General features: G+C 36.8%; 1 protein-coding gene across 1 annotated transcript in view; it reads right to left on the bottom strand.

Moving 5' to 3' along the window:
* FREM2 (FRAS1 related extracellular matrix 2) overlaps window positions 1-22,588 on the bottom strand; it is a 143,135-nt gene that overhangs the window by 60,844 nt on the left and 59,703 nt on the right. The window contains exons 3-4 of the mRNA XM_005446531.3: window positions 3,996-4,142; window positions 1,474-1,704 (exon numbers count right to left, since the gene is read on the bottom strand). Coding sequence (XP_005446588.2) covers window positions 1,474-1,704; window positions 3,996-4,142 — 378 coding nt within the window. The remainder of the gene's footprint in view (window positions 1-1,473; window positions 1,705-3,995; window positions 4,143-22,588) is intronic.

Here is a 22,588-nt window from a genome sequence, read left to right as displayed (position 1 = left end):
CTCCTATTATCCTATTAGGAGTAAAATGACACTATAAAACTTGAACTGACCTTATGAACAACATAAAAGCTCAGAGGAGAATGATGTAGACAATGTCAGCTAGTGTAAGAAAGCACATCCTTATGCAATCTCTTTTTGGAATAAAACATTAACTGATGTCCCATACACCAAGGGCTGGTACAGCTTTCCAAACGAGCTCACTGTTTTGGAACTAAGACTACACCATTCAAATAAATGAATTTGAAAATAATTTTCACTGGAAGCAGAATAAAACTTTTGATGGTTTCTATACAGTTAGCAGCTGAACTTGTACCTACCCTGTGCTCTAAAAGACGATTAGGAAACCTAGTCCTTCCCCTCAAAATTCTCTTTATATTCCTTCCTGTAGATATTACTTGATTTGCAGTTGTGCATTCAATTTTCTCTTGCGCAACTTCACTTTATGTATAATTACTACAAATTCTCTGGGACTGTGAAAATTTTATCTTAATATAAGAAATAGAAAAAACTATCATTGGCATTAAGAAGACTCAGATAACTATCTTGAGTTGTGCTATCTCACTGATCATAGAAAAGACAGATGTAACACATTTTCAAGTAATTTCTGTGTTTCATACATACTACTTTTCAAGTAAAGCACTATTTTTCTCAGTGGCTAAATATGGATGATGATCATATAACCTCTAGTTTAACTTGCGCTATGAACGAAGAAACCTCTGACAGTTTTCCTGCGCAGTCCTCTTCAAATGTTAATCAGGGAAGACCACATAAAAGAAGCTGTTACAGTCATCCAATACTTGAAAGATCCCTTAAAGGACAGTTTTGTGTGACCATGGCCCATGAGTTCAAGTGTCTGGATGCAGCTGAAAAGCAAAGCAACCAGAGCACATTCTACATTTTTAGGGTTTTTTTTCCTCAGCTTCTTTTTTCATTTACATTTAACCATAACTGTATCTGTTCTTGACACAGCTTGTGCTGTACTTGGTCTACTGAACCTTACCCTTACTGACCTCCCCAGCTTGACATTAAGGCCTAACTGATGCGACTAGTTTGCTTCAAGACCCAAACCAGCCTGGACTTTCCTGTACCGTCCTCTCTCACAGGAATTATCATGGCAGAGTAAATCCAGTCAGCCTCCAGCCGCACATGCAGATACACTCTGCTTGCAAACACATTGAACTGAAACCCTATTATACATAAAATGAAACCGAAACTAAACAAAACAAAAAACCTAGAAATAATATATCATAGGAAAAATGCAGGCATTTCATCAAAGCATGCTACCTTAGTCACATATTCATTAATTACTTAAAGTGATAGGGGACAAATGGCTACCCAATGCCCAGGCCTGCCTTCAGAAATATTCTGAGGGAAGGTAAGCTTTACTATCCACTATTACTAATAGCATTTGTCCTTCAGTCTATCTTCTGGTGTATGTACATATTGGCAGTACAGTTCTGGAAAGGTTCTTACCATCTCCTGGGTCAATAATTTCCACCGTGGATACATATGGAAACTCCAGAACTGCCATGACAGGCTCAGAAAGAACAATTTGAAAGGACTCAGACTGTTCATGTTCACCGTCACTCAAAATCCGTACTCGCCACGTAGCTAAGGTTTGGCCAGGATTAAACTGCACTTGCTTCTGGGCTTTTCCTCTGAAATCCTTATCTTTCTTGGCAGTACCATCTTTGGTGCTAATACCTGCAAAAATCATAAGTTTAGGTCATTATAAACATTACTTACATTTTTTCTGTCATTTTTAAACAAAGAATTTTTAAAAACCATACTTCTCACAACCTGAGAGTATTCAAGCCAACTCCAATTACTCTTGATCAATTTTATGCTGGTGTCACACACAGCAGTGGAAGTGTATCAATTAACATTATGAAAGACAGTTTGGACAGAATTAGACAAAGCAATGCTAGAAAAACTCTACATTCTCCAAGGTTTCAGTCAAGTTTCTGTTTCTCTGTAATTCAACTATGGGTGCCCAAAAGGGCCAACAATATGTTTTCATGCCTTTACCTTTCTGGGTTCTCTTCTGTTCCAGAACTTCTAAATAACATGCTGCCTGAAACCCTCAAAAATATTTATTTCTCTTAGAAAAAAATCAAAACACACCTGGAAAGGGGAAAGCTAAGGAAAACACAAAGACACAAAAGGGTAAAACGTACAGAATAAGGATGAAAGATGTAAAATCTGAACCATTGTGGTCATTCCCACTACAATAAGTATTTTTTTTTAAATGATCATCCTCTTATTTCAGTGTTTGCATAATGACAATTATAAACTGTAGTTCAGTTGAAACTGCAAAGCCATAAGATAAAAATCAATACAGCTCATCCCACAGAGACAACACAGACCTTACAGCCTCAAATCCAGGATGCTCTAAAATGGATTTCATTGGCACTTTCCTCACAGTTTAAGGCTGTTTAACAGGCCCACATGGAAATTAGACAGTCCTTCAGAACTATTTCTAACTCATGCATTTGGCCTTTGTTTGAACCCCACAGCGCCACTCAAATCTTAAAGGTCTTTCTCAGGTTTTCAGAAAAAAATTCAAAACTTCTCCCTTCTCTGTTTGTTTCTTACAATGGTGTTAATTTATTAAACCATATAATCTTTCCCTACACAGCTTGCCTTTCTTGCTTCCTGCTTGTGCCTCTCTTCCTAAGTTATAGCCAGTATAACTTAGCATAATATATAGCCAGTATTTTACATAACCTATAACCCTTCAGACCCTTTGGCACTACACATGGACCAGAAAGGCCAGCAAGCATCTTAACCAATATCTTTTAAGTTCTTTGCAACTCTGTAATTCCATTTTGCAGGTGGTCAGAGGCAAGTTATTCAAACTGGTTTTGCTGGATTTTGAGTCAGCTCAATTCAGAAGCTGAGCTTGAATCCGTAGGTAGATAATTTTGTAAACACTAGTTGTAGGATCAGAAGTCAAATCAGTATCTGTTAATCAGCACCAGTAACTAATTTAAACCACACACCTATAACTTTGCATTTTATTGACCTATTTTATTCTTTTACTTTAAAAGAAATATATTATCAAAGTAAGTTCACTGTTCAAGATGGAGTCTTTTAAGTTAGATCCAGTTATTTTGTGCCTATACTCCTTATATCTCATGCCAAAATAGGTATCCTAACTACATCTCAATACCTAAACACAGATTCTTATTCAGAAAGAGACCTAAACAGAAACCTGATTTCTAAGCATGAACTTGTGCTCCATGCCAGGTAAATGCTTACATATCTCTGCAAAACCAGCTTTGAACTGAGTGCCTTTTCTCAGCAGTGTAAGCTCGTCATAGGTTTCAACATGAAACTGTATAAGAATAATGCTCCCTAGTCCAAACGCATCACCAGGAAAAGGATGGGAACAGATCCAGAAACTACAGACAGGTGTGAGGTTGCAGGATGTGATAACATAATCTTTTTTCACCTTTTCACTCCCCAGACACTGCAAACAGCTTTCAACACCTCCTGTATCAGCCTCAGTTGACTGCCAACATTGACAAAAGAAAACGAGCCTAATGGTCCTAGCTGCTAATCAGACCAGCTCACAATAGCCTTCCTGGAGAATGATCTCTGCTTATTGTTGTCTTTCCAATTGCTACAACTGTTTTTTCTCATTACAGGAAAAATAAAATTCGGACAGGAACTACATTCTGTGAAACAAATACACTTGATACCACTGTTGGTATCAATCAAATCAGAGAAAGGAGGACTGGGTCTTGGGTTGTTAAATCAAAAATTAACCGCAGAAGACCAAAAAGAGAAAAGTGAAATTTTCATCATATAACTAAAGAAATAATATCTTAGCATAACAAAAGATACTTGCTTTAATAAATAAACATACTCCTTTGAAAGTAGCTTGCTTAGTATGAAACACCAGTAAAAGAAAATAGTTGTATTGATGCATTTTATCATCTAGCTGGCCAGTGATTTATAGAAGCAACTGATAAGGTTAAAATTGAACTTACTTATAAAAGAGGTTTCTCCAAGATAACCTCTCCGTTTAAGAACAACATCAAGATATTTGGAGTCTTCATTTACTAAATAGTATTCCTTTTCTAAGGAGATCCATGCCCAGTTTAGGCGAAAATGTTGATTCTTCAGCTTATTGCCTCCTGCAAAACAAAATAAAAATTCATTTTTCTTCTTCATCAAATACTACTCTGTCTTTGGAGGTTAATGTAACCTGTACCCTGGGTAAAAAGTGTATCTTACCTAGACATCACAATCCAAAGATTTTGAAGATTTAAAACTAAGAAATAACAAGTAAAGAACTCAACCATGAAATGTTCAGTGCATATAGGAACAAATTTTATCTTAGATGCATACAGATTAATCACATTCCTTACAGAGTATGCTAATGTTCTTCTTTTTCAAGGGAAGAAGAACAAGGATTAATAAAAATATATTTAGGATGCCTTTTTAGAAATTACAAAAGGTGCAGATGATCCAAGTTTCTGCAGAACTGTATTGGTATTTCTAAATAACACACAGCGTAGGGCATTATGCAGAACTTCCTCAATATGATCAGGCTACCAGAAGCACTGGAAGACCCTTAGTATCCTGAGAGACTGGAGCTGATACCTACCATCTTTTAGACTTGCATGTACCCATGCAGCCTGCTTCTAAAACTTGCTATTTTGTTCACTAAATCCAACAATTTCTGCTCTTACTGGTTTAGAATTTATGCATTAGCACTGTATGATTTTAGGAACAGCTTTCATGTCTTCCTAGGAAATGGTTTCAATAGGATTAAGTATACCTGATACACACTGCAGTTTATAGTTATGCTGATGCCCTCCTAAGTTTACATGCGTGTAACCGTTGGGTTAGGTATGATTGCCTGTGCCACCTAAGAAGATTTAGAGAGATATAAATGCTTATTGGAATTCTCTTATACTATTTTGCAATGAGCTATCTTCATGATATGATGAATGCCCCCAGCTAAGTAAGCTGCTGAGATGTTTATTGAGAATCAGTTTTCAATAGACCACAAGATGTCTTCACAGTTCTTTTTACACAGGCACAACTGTAGCAACATGTTCCTGGTGAAGAAAGCAAACTCCAAGGATCCCTTCCAAGGTCTTGACTGTAGCAGCAGCACAGCAGCTTCCTTGTGGTCTCACTGTGCATTCAAACACTGGGAACTGAAAACACAGGACAGCAAGCAATGCACTAAGCTAGGGAAACTGAATAGTTAACATGGACCAAGTCAGCATCTCTGGCTGGCAGCCGTTGATGGCATTGTCCTTAAGTTGAACACTATTTCCTTATACAATAATTGGAAGAACCTTCACAGTCCTTCTGAAACAAAAATGACCATATAGTTGTCAACAGAAGTAGGCTCTGTTTTTGAAGCCAAAGCAATGCAGGAATACAGGAAGCATCCCTCAAAACTTTTGGAGGGGATGATATGGAAGTCATTTAACTCCAGCTGCAAAACACTGAGCACCAGCCTAAAATCTGAGCATGTCTCAGCCTAATCTCTTGCTCCCAGCAGAAATGAAGCTGTTGTGTCTACAGTTAATGGGTTTTGTACAACTGTAAAAGAACAGGAAATACTGATTGAAATGGCTCTCTAAGGTCCAATTAAAAATGCTACTTTTTTTCAGTTGAAAGGTAATAGCTGGAAAGAGCTAGCATCCATTTCACTATGAACCAACTATTTGTACAACAGACTGAATATCTTAGATTAGATTATCCCATTTCTAATAAAACATAGCATAGCTTTAGTTTTACAAGTACAGTTTACCTCCATCTGTTCACTGATTTTTCACAGTAAAAAGGCATTTCTTGTCAGTGTAGGGATTCTAGATGCCACACATAAAAGGGCATGACAAACTGAGTTCTGTGTATCCTATTGGATGTTTGTTACTACTCAGGAGAATCCTCTAACTTCCATAGCAAGAATAAAATAACCTGTTCAGCTCACTGAAGGCAGATGCTTACTCAGCAACTGTCTTCTGGGAATGCTGGCTTGTGTGGGAGGCTGTAAGCTGATCTCCTTCCCACAAGGTGCTGCTACAGAATAAGGTTTGCTCAGGTAATGACTGTCTGAAACGTGCCCTTTAGAATTAACACTTCTGTAAACAAGCCAGTGAATAGAGTTACTGGAGTACTACACTGCACTCCTTGCCCTGCTTTTTTCTGCTCTTTTGATCTCTATAGTTGCTGACAAAGGGGATGACTACAAACACACATACGAAAACTGTAAAGAGCACCACGAGAAAACCAGGAACTACAGTGTTAGCTACACCAGCACTTATATTAGGTTAGACATATGTTATGTCTTCCCATTAGTTTCTTGGGACAAATGCAATAGAGTATGTCTTGTTCTGTAATCTAGTAAGAAAAGCCATTTGTGTGCTGCCCTTGAACACAACTGCCCAATTTAAACATAATTTGACACAGGGATAAAAGTTTCTAACGATATAAAAGAAACAAAAATTTACTGCCAATTAGAGGAGAAAGAAGCTATTAGTATCACTACTGAGAAAATTACTGCTGCATAAGCTTACTAGAAATGAGACCGTCAGATACTGGAAAACCCTCAACTGAAGGAAAAGCGTAGCAGAGTTTATATCTTTTTAGACAGAATAGATTCCAGCTAGGGAATGGAAAGCAATAGCAAATCCAACACCAACTGTTCTAACATCCAAAGAAGTAATGGTTTAAACATGTTATGGACATAGGCACACAATCTACAGCTTACATACACACAGGTCTTATGTTTCATTTCTAGACTCTTAAATCAACCTTAAATGTAATCGATATTTGCACATAATTACTGAACATACCAAAATTACTACACAAGTGACAAAAATCCCAGTTGTTAAAGAGGAAAAGTCATACAGAGAAATTCTCAGTAGCCAACTACCAAACCAGTTAATTCCTGTCATTGAAAATGTTGAAATATACTGAGTTAGAAATCTAATAGGAGGACGAAATTTAGGAAGGAAAATGTGCAAGAAAGAAAATATGATTTTATATTGTGTTAATTCCACCTATTTCTTGCTTTCAGCAGTTTCTTTCCATTTTTTCTTAAAGTAAAAAAAAACCAAAACCAAAAATGTATTATTTATAGCAGGCTTTCAGCAAGCCTGCATTTCTATCGGCCTACTTCTGCCCCTAAAATATATATTGTTCACGTTTTAGAAGGTGCAGTACTAAAACCATCAGATTCATAATTTTAAGAAAACAATATAGATACTTTAGATCTTGATTTCTTAACTTTGTGCTTCAGAAGAAATGTTTTCTAAACTATACAAGCCACTTCACAGTCCAATGTCCCCAAAAAATAAAACCAGTGTTGCGGTTGTTGTTGTTATTATTACAGAACTCCGACACAATAGTGCAGGAAGTATATGATACAATTTATCTAATTTCAGGTATTTATTTTTGAGCTAGAAATTCTAAACTGTCTTTATAGCCAAAATTGGGAAAGAGGCATTTTGTGAGGCTATGATGTATTTTAGGTATCTATTTTTGAATGAGATTAGCTGTGCCTCAAAATATGCAGAAATACATGCATTTTTCCTCAGTAGCTGTTAAGAAGGCCTGTCATGATGAGTTACATTGTAGGCACTTTTATTATGCTATATATATACACTAATGCTAGGTAAGATGAGTTCCACCACACCTGAACTGGATGAAACTGGGCTGTTCTAGAAGATGGTAGAGCCAAGCACCACACAAATATAAGGTCTGTTAAAGAATAAGAAGAGTATAGCTTTCAGAAATTATAAAATATCAGAAATAAAATTTCACATGCCATCTTAATTTTGTTCCCTGTTAAATTAGTTATCTGCCTTACAATAGTATTTCTATAGGCAAATGAATTTTGCATGGCTCACTAGCACTTCCTTTGGGCATAGTCAAACATTTAGCTGCTAGGCAAATAATTAAGGTAATTAAGGTACCTCAATGACAGTTTTGCTTTTGTTCCTTTCCTAGACAAGTGCTTGTAATACAAATACATCAGAAGTTGACAGAGAGAGAAGCCATTACTAGAGTGCTTTTAAAACAAAACAAAAGGAAGGAGGGCCATGTTACGACAAGGTAAATCCAAAGTAACTTTGGTTATACATCTGTGAGATACGGTTGGCAAGATGTTGCTATAGTGATGCATGAAAACCCATTTCTTGAATTTTGCCAAAGACCACAGTGCAGCAGTGCTAAATCAGAAGATGCTAGACAGGACCTGGTATAGTGAGACATTGATGAGAAATGAGATGGCAAGGGTTGTGAGACACAGTCAAAAACTTTGTACGCAGCTTAAGCTAAGGATCTAGAGTAAGGTGGGTCACAAAGTGACTTAATGACTGTGACTTCACTGACTGAGGCTGCTGAGGACAATACTGTCTGAAAAGGTTTGCCTGAATATGACAAATCAAAGATGGATGTCGTCTAGAATTGGTCTTTACAGGAGTCCTGTCAGAAAACAGTGTCACCTGTCAGAAAACAGTGATATATTATTTTTGCATAGGTCATCAAACCAGAAATTCCTAGAAAGATCAAGTCATACAGAAACTCCAATTTCAGCTACATGAATAAAAGAAGAGGACTTGATCAGTAAACTGTTTAAAGGGAAAAATACTAAAATGAATTTTCCCATTTAAGCATTTATCCTTCGAAACTGCTGTTCAGGTATCTTTAAAAATACATAAAAACTCCATCAGAAACACTCACTAGATTGTCAGAACTTTCTATCATGATGTAAAGAGCTCAGAGAAGGAAAGAATCAGTTCCAGTTCTCTCCACAGATTTCTGGGCTATGTGAAGACAGTATAAAATATATTTCCATCATTAATTCGTGTCTCTTGAGCGCTGGCAAGCTGAAGGGCATTCCATAGAGAACGTCTGATTGTAGCTTTGCTGTCCCTAGGAGCTACCCCAGAACCCCAATTCATAAACAAAAGCATACAGCTACACCACAGTGTTCACCTATTGATACAATGGAAATTGATGTATCTTGATAGATACTGTCTTCCCTACATGGTATCCATGGCATAATCAGTCAGAGATGAATCAGCTAAAGAGTGCCCAACCTGTACAACCATAGCCACCCAGATTCATTGTGTCCACAAAGTATGTCTTGCATTGCCATAAAGCTCTACAAATACCAGACAGCTGTGGTTTAGACATCTGTTTCATTTTTTCACCCTCTGATTAGCTTCTTTCTGTGCCAAACCAACTTAAGTTACATATCAGGATAAAGTTATCTCAACAGTTTCATTAGAAGTAAAATCTGATGTGGAATGCAGAAATCTTAGTTCCCAAGATCATGATTCTCCATCTAGCTATGAAGATCCCTGTCAACCTTAGCACTTCCCAAGTTTTTTGATCCCCACACTACTTGCTAGTTGTTATTTGTGGTTTATATAAACATGATTTTTAGCAGACTAGAGAAGTGACATACAATCTTAGATGATTCTGCTAGTTAGAATAAATGTAGAGAAGATACTATATATTCAGCTGAAGACACACAGTTTCAACAACTCTGATTTGCCATACTGTGTCATAGTCCCAGTACATTCACCCTACAGGTTAAAAAGGCAAAGATCTCAAGTAAATCTATTAGAAAGACCTCACCTATAAAATAGATAATAAAAGTACTTTATTCAATGTTTTGGGGCAGTACATCATTGGGCTAGATGACCTTCAAAGGTCCATTCCAACCCAAACTACTCTGATTCTATGATCATATGCTGTTCCCTCTGCTATGATCACCAGAAAAGGCATATCAGGTGAAACTGCTTTAATTTCATTTAGAAAAGCTATTTGCAGAAGTGAAACACATAAGTAAACCCAGCACATAAAATACGCCATTAAAATGTTTTAAATAGGCTTCAACAATGCGTAAGCTAACCTAATAATTTTACCCAATTAGAAACCCTTAAAATGCTTCTCCTTTATACGTCTTTTTCAAATGTACTATAATGGACTCCAATCACTAAAGCAACTTGCTGAACTCTGCACCCTTCTGCAATCTCTCTGCCACTGTAACTCAATATATTTGCAGAACAACCAAAACCAACCCCCTGAACTAGCCCCTAGTGATTAGGGACTAAAACAATGCTTCCTCTGACTTGTCATGAGAAAACACACACTTCCCAACATTATGGACTTGGCTTGCCTAGAGTGTAATTGCTGATATCCAATGGGCTGCAGACAGTTTCTGTCTTTCAGTAGTTTCTGTAACTCTTTTGCTTTTGTTTTATGTCTGCCCCCAAGAAACAAGTTGGAATGGCCACATTTGCCAGGGCTCAGACTAAGCAAATGCTTGAAGTCACATAGCAGAAAAAATATCTTAAGTATACTGTACAGTTGCTTTGTTACAAAAAGAGAAGGGGAAGTGAGAGAATGTAAAGGCTGGCTAGTGCATATTAAATGTTGATCCTAGTAAATTCAACTAAGCGTAACTAAGGATGTCTCCAAGCACAGTCTGGAGATTCACACTGGGTTAATTTAAGGAATTTCCAATACAAGTCTATGTCCAGTTCTTCTGCAGGAGATTAGCCAGATTCTGATTAAGAGATTATCCAGATTTTCATTGACAGAAACTGTGGAAGAAAACATGCTCTTTTAGACACTGCGTTTCATAGCTTTAAATTAATTTCAGTTTAAATCAGCTCAGTACAAATTAGTTCACCAAGAGCCAGGATACCTTCATTCTGTTGGCTGCACCAAGAAGCTGTGAGCTTTCAAAGGAAAGAGCAAAGCAGATAAAGAGAAACCCAGTCTGAATCATAAAAAAGGATGCTGGACCACTGTGTGGGTTTCAAAGCATTTATAGACATAAAGTGGTTAGCTTTGTAACTGATTTCAAGGGAACCCAAAAGGATCCACTTGCTGGTTTGGGATTCTGTGCTGTAAGCAAGGAACTAGCTCTGCAGGAGTTGAATGCTTCCCACTTCTACAGTTCCAATGGTGAAAATACAAATAATTTAATGAATTCAGGGTACTACTGAAGTGCTACTTATTGAAGTGCTTAAGCACATACCCATATATGCTGCTGAATCATTGTAACAGAAGAGAAAGTCATTGAGCTACCCAAAAAGTTCTTAGCAAGACTGAAAAAAGCAAAATTGGGCAAAAAAATATTCATATTATTCCTCCTCTCCCTCAAAATATCAATCCATCAAATTAAAGTTGTTCACAAAAAGACTGGCTTTGATTAATCTCTTTACTGAAAATACTGGTGGAGAATAAATGATGAATTATCATCTTTTTCCACAGTCTGACTTAAGTATTTCAGGTATATATAGCTTCACATATTATTACTGTAATAAATTTGTCTACATATACATATGCATGTACATGTACATATACATATATAAATTTGTTACATATGATGTAACAAACTAATTTTTAATGTAAAAACTACAAATACTACACCATACATTTTATTTTATTTTTTTCAAATGGAAAACCCTATGCTCAATTATTCCACAAAACTTTATTAGAATTTTGACTTTTTGACCTGTTTCAAAATAAAATATCTCAAAACATTTTCACAGGATAAGACAATATCTTGTTGCTCTGCTCAAAGACTCAGGAACCATTCAGCATTTATTGGTGGAGAACATACACAGAATAGGATTCGCAGAATCACTTTAGATAATGCTTTCTCTGGACAATCACATTCTAGAATTTGATCAATCTTATTTTAAAGTAGATACTTTAAATATGTCAGATGCAGCCTAAATTTTCCTCTAAGGGAGCAAAGAGTTTAAATGAAATAAAGGGTAGATTAAAAGTAAAATAATGACAGTTCATTAGACACAAAAAAATATGTTATTTATATTAATCACATATATTTCTATATTAATATATTCACAAAAGAATGGTTATACAATACTTGTACTATGTACATACCAACAATAACATATTACAGCATTTTAAAATCTTGCAACATTCACAGTGCAGCCAGACAGGTTACTGTGATGACAATGACCATACGATCTGATCTAAATCACTTTGATACATTGGATCATTATACAGTTTATATGGAAAGATTTCTTTGGAAGTTGAAGTGCCACAAGTCTCAGTTCCATAGAAAGTATATTTTCAAATTAATACAGGCCTGTTCTCATTACAAATCAGAACTGACAATGTTATCTTTCCAGAAATACTTTGCCTTACTGAATGTCAGCGGGAGCGAGGCATTCATCACAGAATCTGCTCAAAACAATTCATAATCAGACTCTACCCTCTCAGCCTGCATGCACTATTGATAGGGAAAAAAAAAAAAAGACATCTAAAAATTATGAAAGTGAGCATTTTAAAGGATCAGAATACATTACAAATAATAATGTGAAGGTATGCTGAATGCACCTGATTTTGGCCAGTATTTGAGGTCAAGCAGTCACCAACAGGCTGGCGTTTGGAAGGCAGACCTCTAATAAACTCCTGTGCATCAGGCACATGAGAAGGTTGGTGTTATACTGAATTTACAAGATGACAGATAATGAAGCAGAAAGACTTTATTTTGCCCTGTCACTGTTTCTGAGATGATGAACAAGGAAAACCAAAATTTTTTAAAAAATTGTGCCACCTAACTCTTGGTTGGTATTGCTAGGCACTTAGCAGGGATTATTTTAAACTAATCAGCAGGTAGCAACCACTGCTGAGAGCTTTTATTTGAAGGTAGTAAAGGACAAGGAAGAGAGTAAAATGTTTGGGAACTTACCCTTCATTCTGGAAAAGTCACTCATATAAACAGATTCAGGAGAAGCAGGACAAAACCAAAACCAAGGGAAATGGACAGGAGGGGAAGCATTTGAAAGGGGACAGTTGATGGCTACTGAACATAACGGCCCACTAGTCCCAGAAAAGGGAAGGTACCAGGAGGCAGGGTTGTCTGTAGACTGCTCTATTAGCAGCACTTTGTTCTCAGAAGTCTTTGTTCTTACTGTAGAGATCAGTCCTTGTTTTGAAATGATGCTTTATGTTATTGTATAATGGATAAATCATGACCACTGCTTCCTAGCAGAAAAAAATCCAGAGCAGCCAAATTAATTCCAGTGAATAACCACTATTGGCAACAGGTCCTAGTGCACAGGAACATAACCAACTCGGTCCTATTCCACAAAATTTAAAGACATAAGACCTGCCACTTATGAGTAGGATTCATACAGTCTAATTTTACCATGTAAAAGAAGTATGTTTAACTTAGGCTAGCTGTCCAGGCACAATGAAAGCAAAGAACTGCATCTTCAGAAACTGCAGGTAGATCTGATATGAACAGCTGGATTACCCTCTGGAAAGGTTTGGCCCACTCCATTGAATATAACTGGAGAATGTTCAACCCGCCAGTCTAGATGGCTAATTAAGTCCAAAGACATGATTTTCATGCACGCACAAAGGAGAGTCCCGAAAAACGCAAAAATGTGACTACTCCTGAATTGTAATACAGTAAACTTGTAAATTCAAACACTTTAAAAGTAATCTTTGGAATATTTAAAAATAACAACAAAAAAATCTATTTGGTTAGAAGAATTACTCTAATTCTAAAAGTTATTTCCATGTTGTCATTAAACTAATTCGCACTCAGTGTAGCCACAAACTAACTTTGCACCAGAAACATCAGAAAAATAATTTAAACTTCCTTTCTGAGTAGTAACAGAGAAAACCCAAACATACCACTGAAGCTGTCATGTCTATCATTAAACAATGGTCATATTACCTAAAGCAGAATACCTTTTTTCCTCAGGATCCACACCCTGCACCTCCCTCTGAAGGAAAAAAAACACCACCTGGATTAGTAAGGTTTTGTGCATGCATGGCCTGCAGCAGTAGGTAAATTTATTAGATCTCTGGCAACACATTCTTAAAATAAACTTAATAGTCTTCAGGTCTCTGCTTACTAATTTGTTTTGTGGCGCCAGACAACTTCTGCCAAAAAACAGGCTCCAGCTGAATTGAAGCAAGGGTCATTTCCTTGTCTCCCAGAATAACGGGTTTAGCTCCACCAGCTTAGTTACTGTCCTATATGGGACTGTCTTCTGGTTTACACATTTAAAGCAGCACTATATCCATATTAGCCTGTAGTAAAACTACATTTTAAAGCTTAATCAGACCTAGTGTTATATTTGAAGGTCATGGGGTATCCTCAGCCTCAGTCTTGAAACTAAAGAGTAATAACAGAAAAGTGCACTGTGACTTTACAAATGAAAGACAGTCCAACAGAACATGACCCAGGAGAAATATATTTACAATGAAAATATTGTCTCACTTAATATAGAACTATTTTAAGATACTCCTTTACTCTGGGAAAAGAATATATCAATTTCCCTTTCTTTAAATAGCATTTTAATTTAAAACTTGCTAACACAAACTCCTTCATATGTGCCTAATTTTCCAATGCTTGCAATATCCTCATGCTTAAAATTGGGGAGCATGAGTGGGTGCCACCTGAAACTGAGGCCTCTAATTTTTCATAATGAATCTGAAATTGGTATTTGTGTCAAACTGGCAAATTTCCCTTGAAGAAGTAGTTGAACTTTTTAACTAACTGTTGAACGCTGTCTTTGCGGAGAATTCCCCTCTATTTCAGGTGACAATCCAGGCTCATAAATCTCAATTTTTATAGCCTTAAGAGGAAAATGTGTGCAAGAGGGATTAAAGCGGTTGTTGTTATTTGCAAAGCCTACCCTAAACAAAATGGAACAGTTTCCATTTGATCAGCTGGACTTGCTGTAACTCACTGAGCACCAATAGGAAAACTATTCTTTCAAGTCCATGTCAAAGTGATTGAACTGTTTTTCTTTATTAAGAATTAACTTCCACAGACTTGAATTTTGGTTCCTTTTCTGTTCTGGCAATGCAACAAATGCCCAACTGACTGGAGGAGAACAAATGTCAGGCAGGCTCATTTAACATTTACTCTTAATTCATTTCAGAGTAATTGTACCAGGTAATCTGAAATACTTAACTTTTAATATTTGACCAAAGAAACTCCTTTGTGGTGCCTTTGATCCTTTTTAAGCTATGCCAAACCCATAACCTTTTGCAGATGATTTAGTCCTGCTCAGGAAGAGCAGAGTAAAAAACTAAAAACATACAAAATCATTGATAGAGACAAGGACAAAAAAGGGTTCCTTTTCAGATCACTGTAATTTTGCCTTAAGACAAGCCTTGTAAAGAGGTATTCAAAGGTATTAGTTCTGCTGAAGAAACATTTTTGCATGAATGCATTTTTTAATATCATGACAAGTTCTTCAATGTTACTTGAGGCGTATCCTATGGAACAGAACTGTATATTCCTAAGGCAGCTATTATACTATATTCCTGTATCCTTTTTCATGTCAAATTCCAATGCTGAAGTCACAATGTATACTGCAAGATGAAAAAAATAAATAAATTGGGAGAACCTCAAAATTCCTTCAGAAAAGTCAAGACATGAGAAATCTGTTCAAATATCAAAACTAAGTACAGAAAGGTACTTCTGAACTTAATTTTGAAACTCCTGAATAATATGACCACTGTGAGTTTCCCAAGACAGAAGTTCAACAGACATAAAGCAGAGGGACAGGGGACAGAAGTGACTGTGAAATTATGACAACTAATCTTGATAGTAAGTTGCTTCCAACACATTATTTCTCTCTCCCTCCTCTCTGCATATGCATGCAATCTTCATTTATACTTTAAGACAAGTAGTTAAATTAAATGAAAATCATCAGTAGAAAAAGTGTATCTTTATTTTTAGCACAGAGCTAATTTTAACAACTCATTTATTTATGTACGGTTCACATTTGACTCAGCTTGAAAAGAGATCATTGGTTTAGATAGTATCCCCTGTCTTAATGTACTAGTAGAAAACTGCAACATCTTGATAAGTGAAGAGGTACATCTACAAAAAAATCCCTTTATTTGTAATAGGTTTGGCAAGATTCTTTTCAAAAATTACATATTGACCTTCAAATACCAAGGTGTGTTTTCTGACATGCCAAGTTGAAGTTCATTTGGCATCACTCAGGCTTTTGAAAACTCCTTGATCAAGACTTCCATGACTGTTCTCCCACATGTTTTCAGAAATTAAAATCCTCAGCTTTTTCCCAAGGGCCAGGGAGGCAATGTTTTTGTCAAATCAAGTCCAGCTCCCCCTGAACCTGCTGGCTATCACATACAGGCAGGTGAAGGCCTGGGTATCTGTGGTCTGAAGTTTACATTTTTTGCCTTAGAGTTCATACAGAAATGTGTGGAGGTGCGACCACAGCAGTTTTAACAAGCCAGCTAGCAGAAATGTTTCTGTTTTAAAGGAAGGTTTTTCCCACCCTTTCTTGAAAGGGAGCTGCATAGCCCTCGCCTGTCAGGACACGACCTCAGCCTCCTGCGTGTCGCCCACTGCAGCTGATAACATCGCTGACAGAAACCGCAGCAGTTCCCCGGGCTGCAGCATAACTTGGGGTGCTTGAGAAGCTGCTGGGAAAAGTCCTCTCACCTCAGCCTGCAGCAATCCAAACAACGCTGATGACACAGTGCTGAGCTGTCATCGTCTACCTCCTCCTTTCGGCTGCGGGTGTTAAACTTGGGTTTTTTAACTGATTTAATGGCTGTTCAAAACATTTATTTTTTTTCCCCCACTACATCTGACAGTTCTCTTGCTACCTGTTAGGATGCCTACTCCTTGTATGATGCAGCAACATGCTGGAGACCGAGGCCCGTGGGTTCAGGAGGCCCATTCCAGGAATGCTAGAGAAGCCCTGGGGTCCATAAGGCCATGAAGAACAGTGGATACTGTAGAGGTGGGAGCACAGGGAGGAGGTGACAAGATGACAAAGATCACCAGTTGCTCAGTGAGATTACTAGGACATCCCAGATCAAATCAGCCTGGGCAGCCCTCCTGCCAGGTATCGATGGCTACTGAAATCCTTCCAGCTAATGACTGCCATCGAGCTACCTGTGAAAGCCTTTTTGTTTAGGAAGGTAAATTCTCCCCTGTATGCCTTTCAAGGATATTTCTTTCCATTCTTACCTTAATTATATAAGAAAATTAAGGACTTGGCAGGATTGATTAATGAGCGCTGCATATATGTTAGATGTGTAAATAACAGTGGATTTTTTTCTCTGTTCTGTAAGACTGAACAGGTGCGGATGTCAATTGATTTAACATCAGAAGATGGGATGGCATAAGTATTAATCTTCACATGGATAACTATGCAAAATATGAAATGTCACTGATTGCTGGGTCACTGTTTGTCATCTGTGGAAAGGTACATTTGAGTTCATCTATGAAAGCTGAGTGACCAGTTGGTCAGGCTGAAAGCAATCCACTGCTGATATTCCTGTGCAAAACAACATACGCCATGTAAATCGACACATACATAAAGAAAAATATAGCAGTGATTCCTTCCATGTTTAGAGATGGATCTGAAAAGTTATGTGATACATAATAAAGTTTCAATCATTCTAACATCACTAAATCTGATCCTCAGCTTCCTACCTGCTATAGGCTTCTCTGTGCTTGGTCTACTGGTCAGTTCCATCCAGCCACTCAGAAGGGTGGACTCTAGCCTTAAGCTTTCCAAAGAACTTCCTACTATGTTACCTATTTAAGAAAATAATTGGTCTACCCAGATCTCCATCTCCTGCCTTTTCAAAGAGGGAAAATATTCTTGAAGTTGTTTGTAAAGTCCAATGAACTATAATGGTATTAAATCTCAAAACATAAACCCTGGCTTTTATGTTTACACTGCAATTCTGTCCCTCTCTCTGCCCCAAGCTAGGAAGTGCAGTTATATCAGCTAAAAGTGCGTATGGGTTGAGGTTTCTGACAGGAGTAGTTCCACCAATTCTTGAGTAACCATTTATCTTTTAATTATTCCAGCTATTCTTTAGGTGTCTTTCATATCGGAAGAGAGGGGAACACAGCAGTTGAGTAACCTCACTGCCTCTTAGCTTGCTTTTAAGGTTCTCTAGTCCAAACTCACCCAGTCTTCTCCAGCAAGTTCACACTGGGAGTGATCTGGGATCTCTCTTCCACTGTTTAACTCTGTAGGTAATCTAACTGAAAGGGATCTTCCTGATCACTGCATCTGGTCTCCTGTTGCAACAGAAAGCCTTATTGCTATTCTATGTCCAAAACTCATTAATCTCCACCTGCAAAGCAGAGGCTTCTTGCCCTTCTCTTCACCTCCTACAGTGGAGCCCTTCAAAAATTGTTGACTAAAATGGGGCACTGCAGTCCAGAGGTCTCACAATAACTCTATTTTAAGCACTTGGACTTAAAACATTTCAAGAAAGCATATTCTGACCTTGGAAAGTCTTTGTCCAAACATATTTCTAATCCTTTGGATATGATTCCAATCTCATGTTGTTAAATTCATATCATTATAGATTCCTTAGCTGCTGAAACATGAGCAATAACTCTATTCAATTCTTCACATACTCACTGAGTAGCTTCTTGGACGGATAGTGAGCCAAATACAGTCTAACATAGCCATGGGAATGCACTTTCTTTTTGCTTTCTAGTTAATGAGCAACTTTCAGGATGAGTTTGATAAAAATCCTTATGTTAAAGAACACAGGAGGGAACAGTGAAATGAAACTCGAGAGTGTACTATCTCAAAAATTACTTGTTCAATGCAGACACATTTGCTCTGTTCTGTGAAATACATTAGAGGCCTGTATTTTAATATTCTTGTTCTTTTATTGACAGATATTTCAATCTACAATCACCAGGATACCTTAATGTGCCTTGGCACATGAACACAGGGGCAAGACATAGTACATGCATCCTCTTCGCATCATGCAAACAAGCTCTGGTTGCGCTGGTACATGCCCGTGGCACAAAGGGCAGCGCCACAAGACTCAGCCCTGCCAGAACCGAAACTTTACCAGTTTGATGCTCTGCTTAGCCTGCTCAACCCTGCCCTGCTGATTGCTGATTCCTGAGCTAGTTCATTAAGCTCTGTCTTGAGTGGCTCAATAAGGAAGGGACTGTGTTGCTGTGTAGATGGAAAATGGTTGGGGTTTTTTATTATTATTTGGCTAGTGGGATATAAATGAAGAGGGTAGATTTTATCTTGGGTTCTCTCAGTGTTTTCCCACAGTGCACTCTACAGGTTATTGGATACGCTTGTCTCTCTCTTTCCTACCTATGTGTGGTCACAGAAACCATTTTCTCTCTGGTCTGTCATCACGTGCCCTTCTTGTGGTAAATACTGTAACTGCTTACACAGGGATATAATACAGGACAAGTCTTCCAACCTTTAATTTGAAGGTTTCCTTTAACATTATTCAACAACTAAATACAAAAAGGGCTGCCAGCAATATGTCAGACAAATCTGACAGCCAGTTTTCACACCAGTGTCCTCATAGGGCACCATTTTCTCTGAGTCAGATTTCGATAAGCAGAAGAACAGCAATTATTTAAATGTATTGGAGAACAGGGTGGCAAACCTCATGGCATGAAAGTGGGCCTGGAGTTCCACTCAGACTATGGTTTAACTTTTTCCTCCTAAGAGATCTTGGAGCAGAGACACTCAAAAATTGCTGGAGAATGAGATTTGGACAGTATACTGTATGGGAAAGTTTCTACTTTTTAGGTCAATTCTTTGCACCCTTACTAATTATGCAGAAAGGTCTAAATAAAATAAATGTTATACAGAAGTGCATGGAAGTTCTGCATAACAACATATGGATTTGCACTACACAGAAGAATTATTCACAGATATATATAGATAAAAAACTAGGAATACTTCAGAATAACATTTAAAGTGTGAGCATATCCATTTATGGCTATACTATATTTCAACTTTAAAGCAAACATGGTCTTTTCTTAAATCCTATGCTGCTGAGCAAGGCTGGCTTTAAGACATCAGCTTTCCATTATCTGAGTACTAATAGATTGACTGTAAAAGACTTCTTTGAGAAAAAGCCTAGAATATCTAGAGAAAAGTATTGTGCTGACATACATACGAAGCCAGACTTGGCTTGGGTAAGTCCCTGAGCAGGCAGACTGGAATATTATCAGCAGGGAAATCCTTACACCTTGGATAATCCTGCCATCTATGCAGTTGTTGATGCTAAAAGAGATGGTGAAAAGAAGCTACGGTGAAATCAGGGATCAGTGATAAAGTAATTAAGGAATTCCATTAATAATATTGATTTGGCATATCAAACACTTTTAATGAGTTCTGAAATAGGGTTTTTTTGTTTGTTTGCTTTAACTAGGTATCTTCTTAATATTAATCATCTGGCAAGCAGGAATGCTGACTTCATTTTAGCAAAAGAAAATCACTGTACATTTCAGATCTAACCAAATCCTCAAATATATATTTCCTCTGCTCTGTGTTTCACAAAGATGGCATAGCTTGATGTTACACTAAAAATGATTTCACCTTACTGATGGTCCTACTTGTCACTTTTCAAAATAAAACTACTCTGCAAGGAACTATTAAGACAATTCACCTCTTTTGTGCATATACTGTATCATACTTAACAGCTTTAATACTCACTTTCTTTAGAACTTTTTTATATCTCACAAATTTGTCTGTCTTTCAGACTGACTCTAAATTTTGCTTTCCTCCATAATTCTGTCTTAGTGGTGATCTGACAGAATTGATTTGGACTTGATTTAAAATGCAGCTCCCTCAGTAGCTTTCAACAGTCTGCCAGAAGATCATTTTTTCAGAGCAGTAAATCACAATAAAATAGGACACAAGAAAGGAGTGTTAGGGGTGAAAAGAAATCAATTTGATAAAACAGAATAAGTTTGAACAGGAATTGAAATAGTGGTTTCCTATTATCACTTTTGGTATCAAAAGAGAAGAAGAGGGAGTAACTAATACACTTTTGCCAAACCTAAATTTCTGCTTACACCAAATAAAATGTGATGACAAAATATGTCCCTTCACTTAGTGTTCTAGCAAACCCATTGTTCACAAATTTAAAAAAAACACTACCAACTCATATTAATACAAATAATGCAAAACTTACTGTGAATTATTCCTGTGAATTCCAGAATGCTCTCTGCAATCTGGTATTTAGTATTTTGGATAAGATTTTTTGTCTGCAATTGGCACACAAGTGAACCCTATAATCACCTAGAAAGTCAGCAGTAACCAAGTATCCTGCAGAAATTTTGTTAAAAGTTTTAAAGAAAGAATCATAATGTATCATGATGGAAAGAGAACTAAGTCTGATATGATGGTCAGATAAAAAGAAATACACTTTAACAATGTTTTGAATGCTACGTCATTAACATTACCTGAAGATATTTTTATAAGATATATGCACAAACCTAAATTATTTCTGAATAAAAATGAATATAAATTATAAAAAAGTTATCATTTTTTCCAAAAAATGGCATAATAATTCTGAAAAAAAAAATCCTAAGTAACAGTGTCTATTCTAGTAAGCACCATATATCAATGAAAACACATGATCAATGAGCATCAGGTTTAGAAGATGCTATTACTCACTTTTAAAGTTTCAAGTATTCATAAGATTTTTAAACATCTCCTCCCATAAAATGAGAAACTTTCATGTGAAATTTGAAGTCTAGATAGCAGGTTTTATATGTTAAATATATATAATTCAGCATGGCAAAATGATCAGCTTCTCATAATGTGAAAAATATTTTGCATCCTTTTATATCTTTTAGGAGCTGTGCCCAAACATTCAATCCCTCTCTCCACCATAAAGACACAACATGAGTGATGGGCAGTGAGAGGCAATCTTTCAGGGGATTTCCTTGAGTATTCTTCCCCTTGCTGCAGAATTTGATCTCAGAAATGTTTAGGAAAGTTATATTTGAGTCAATACAGAAAAAGTTTTGACACTTAACAGTCAAGAAATATAGAGTATTCAGGTCAGTAAGAGAACAGTATGTGAGAACTTTCATTATCTCCCTAAGAAATCTAAATGGTCTGTCAAGCAAACAGCTTACAGTACTTAAAGCTCTTTCAAAGACATACTCAAAATGGTATAAATATGTAGACTGTAGTAGGTACAATATTTATATGCTTTAACCTTTGCCAGAATATTAATATTAAGAGGAGATGAAAAATTATAAACAATTATGTTTTGGAGAATATAATTTCTACAATTCCTTCCATTCCTAGCACTACAGCACAATATTTCAAACACCAACAGTGAACTGAAGTTCAGCATTCATTTCTATGGCTTGAATCTGCTCAAAAGGCAGTGTGAAGTGCAATTATCAGCAAACAATGCAGCATGACTACTAAAATTAACACTGACATATTAAGGAAGATTTGTGCGGAACACAGAGAATATTATTAATGCTAAAGAATTTTACACCTGATATGTAGAAAAGATTGACACAAAAATTTCTGACCATGCAGATTTACATTTTTCATATAAGTTTTGGGAATAATCTGGATTTCTTCCCAACAGCTACTTATACTATATTTTTAAGAAGCCACATGTATTTCACCTGACAAACTTAAGCCAGCTCTCTTTATATATTGTTAGATTTATAAAGAAAATTGAGTTGCACTACTTTCATGGAATACTCTTTGATATGAGATCTGACAGACGTGGGACGTAAATATGTCTCTACACTACAAGTCTCCTTCTTTCTCTGTATATA

The sequence above is a fragment of the Falco cherrug genome, chromosome 2 (genome assembly GCF_023634085.1).
Source record: "Falco cherrug isolate bFalChe1 chromosome 2, bFalChe1.pri, whole genome shotgun sequence".
NCBI classification, from domain to species: domain Eukaryota; kingdom Metazoa; phylum Chordata; class Aves; order Falconiformes; family Falconidae; genus Falco; species Falco cherrug.
The sequence above is the reverse complement of the archived record's forward strand: the minus strand, read 5'-3'. Positions and strand labels throughout refer to the sequence as shown.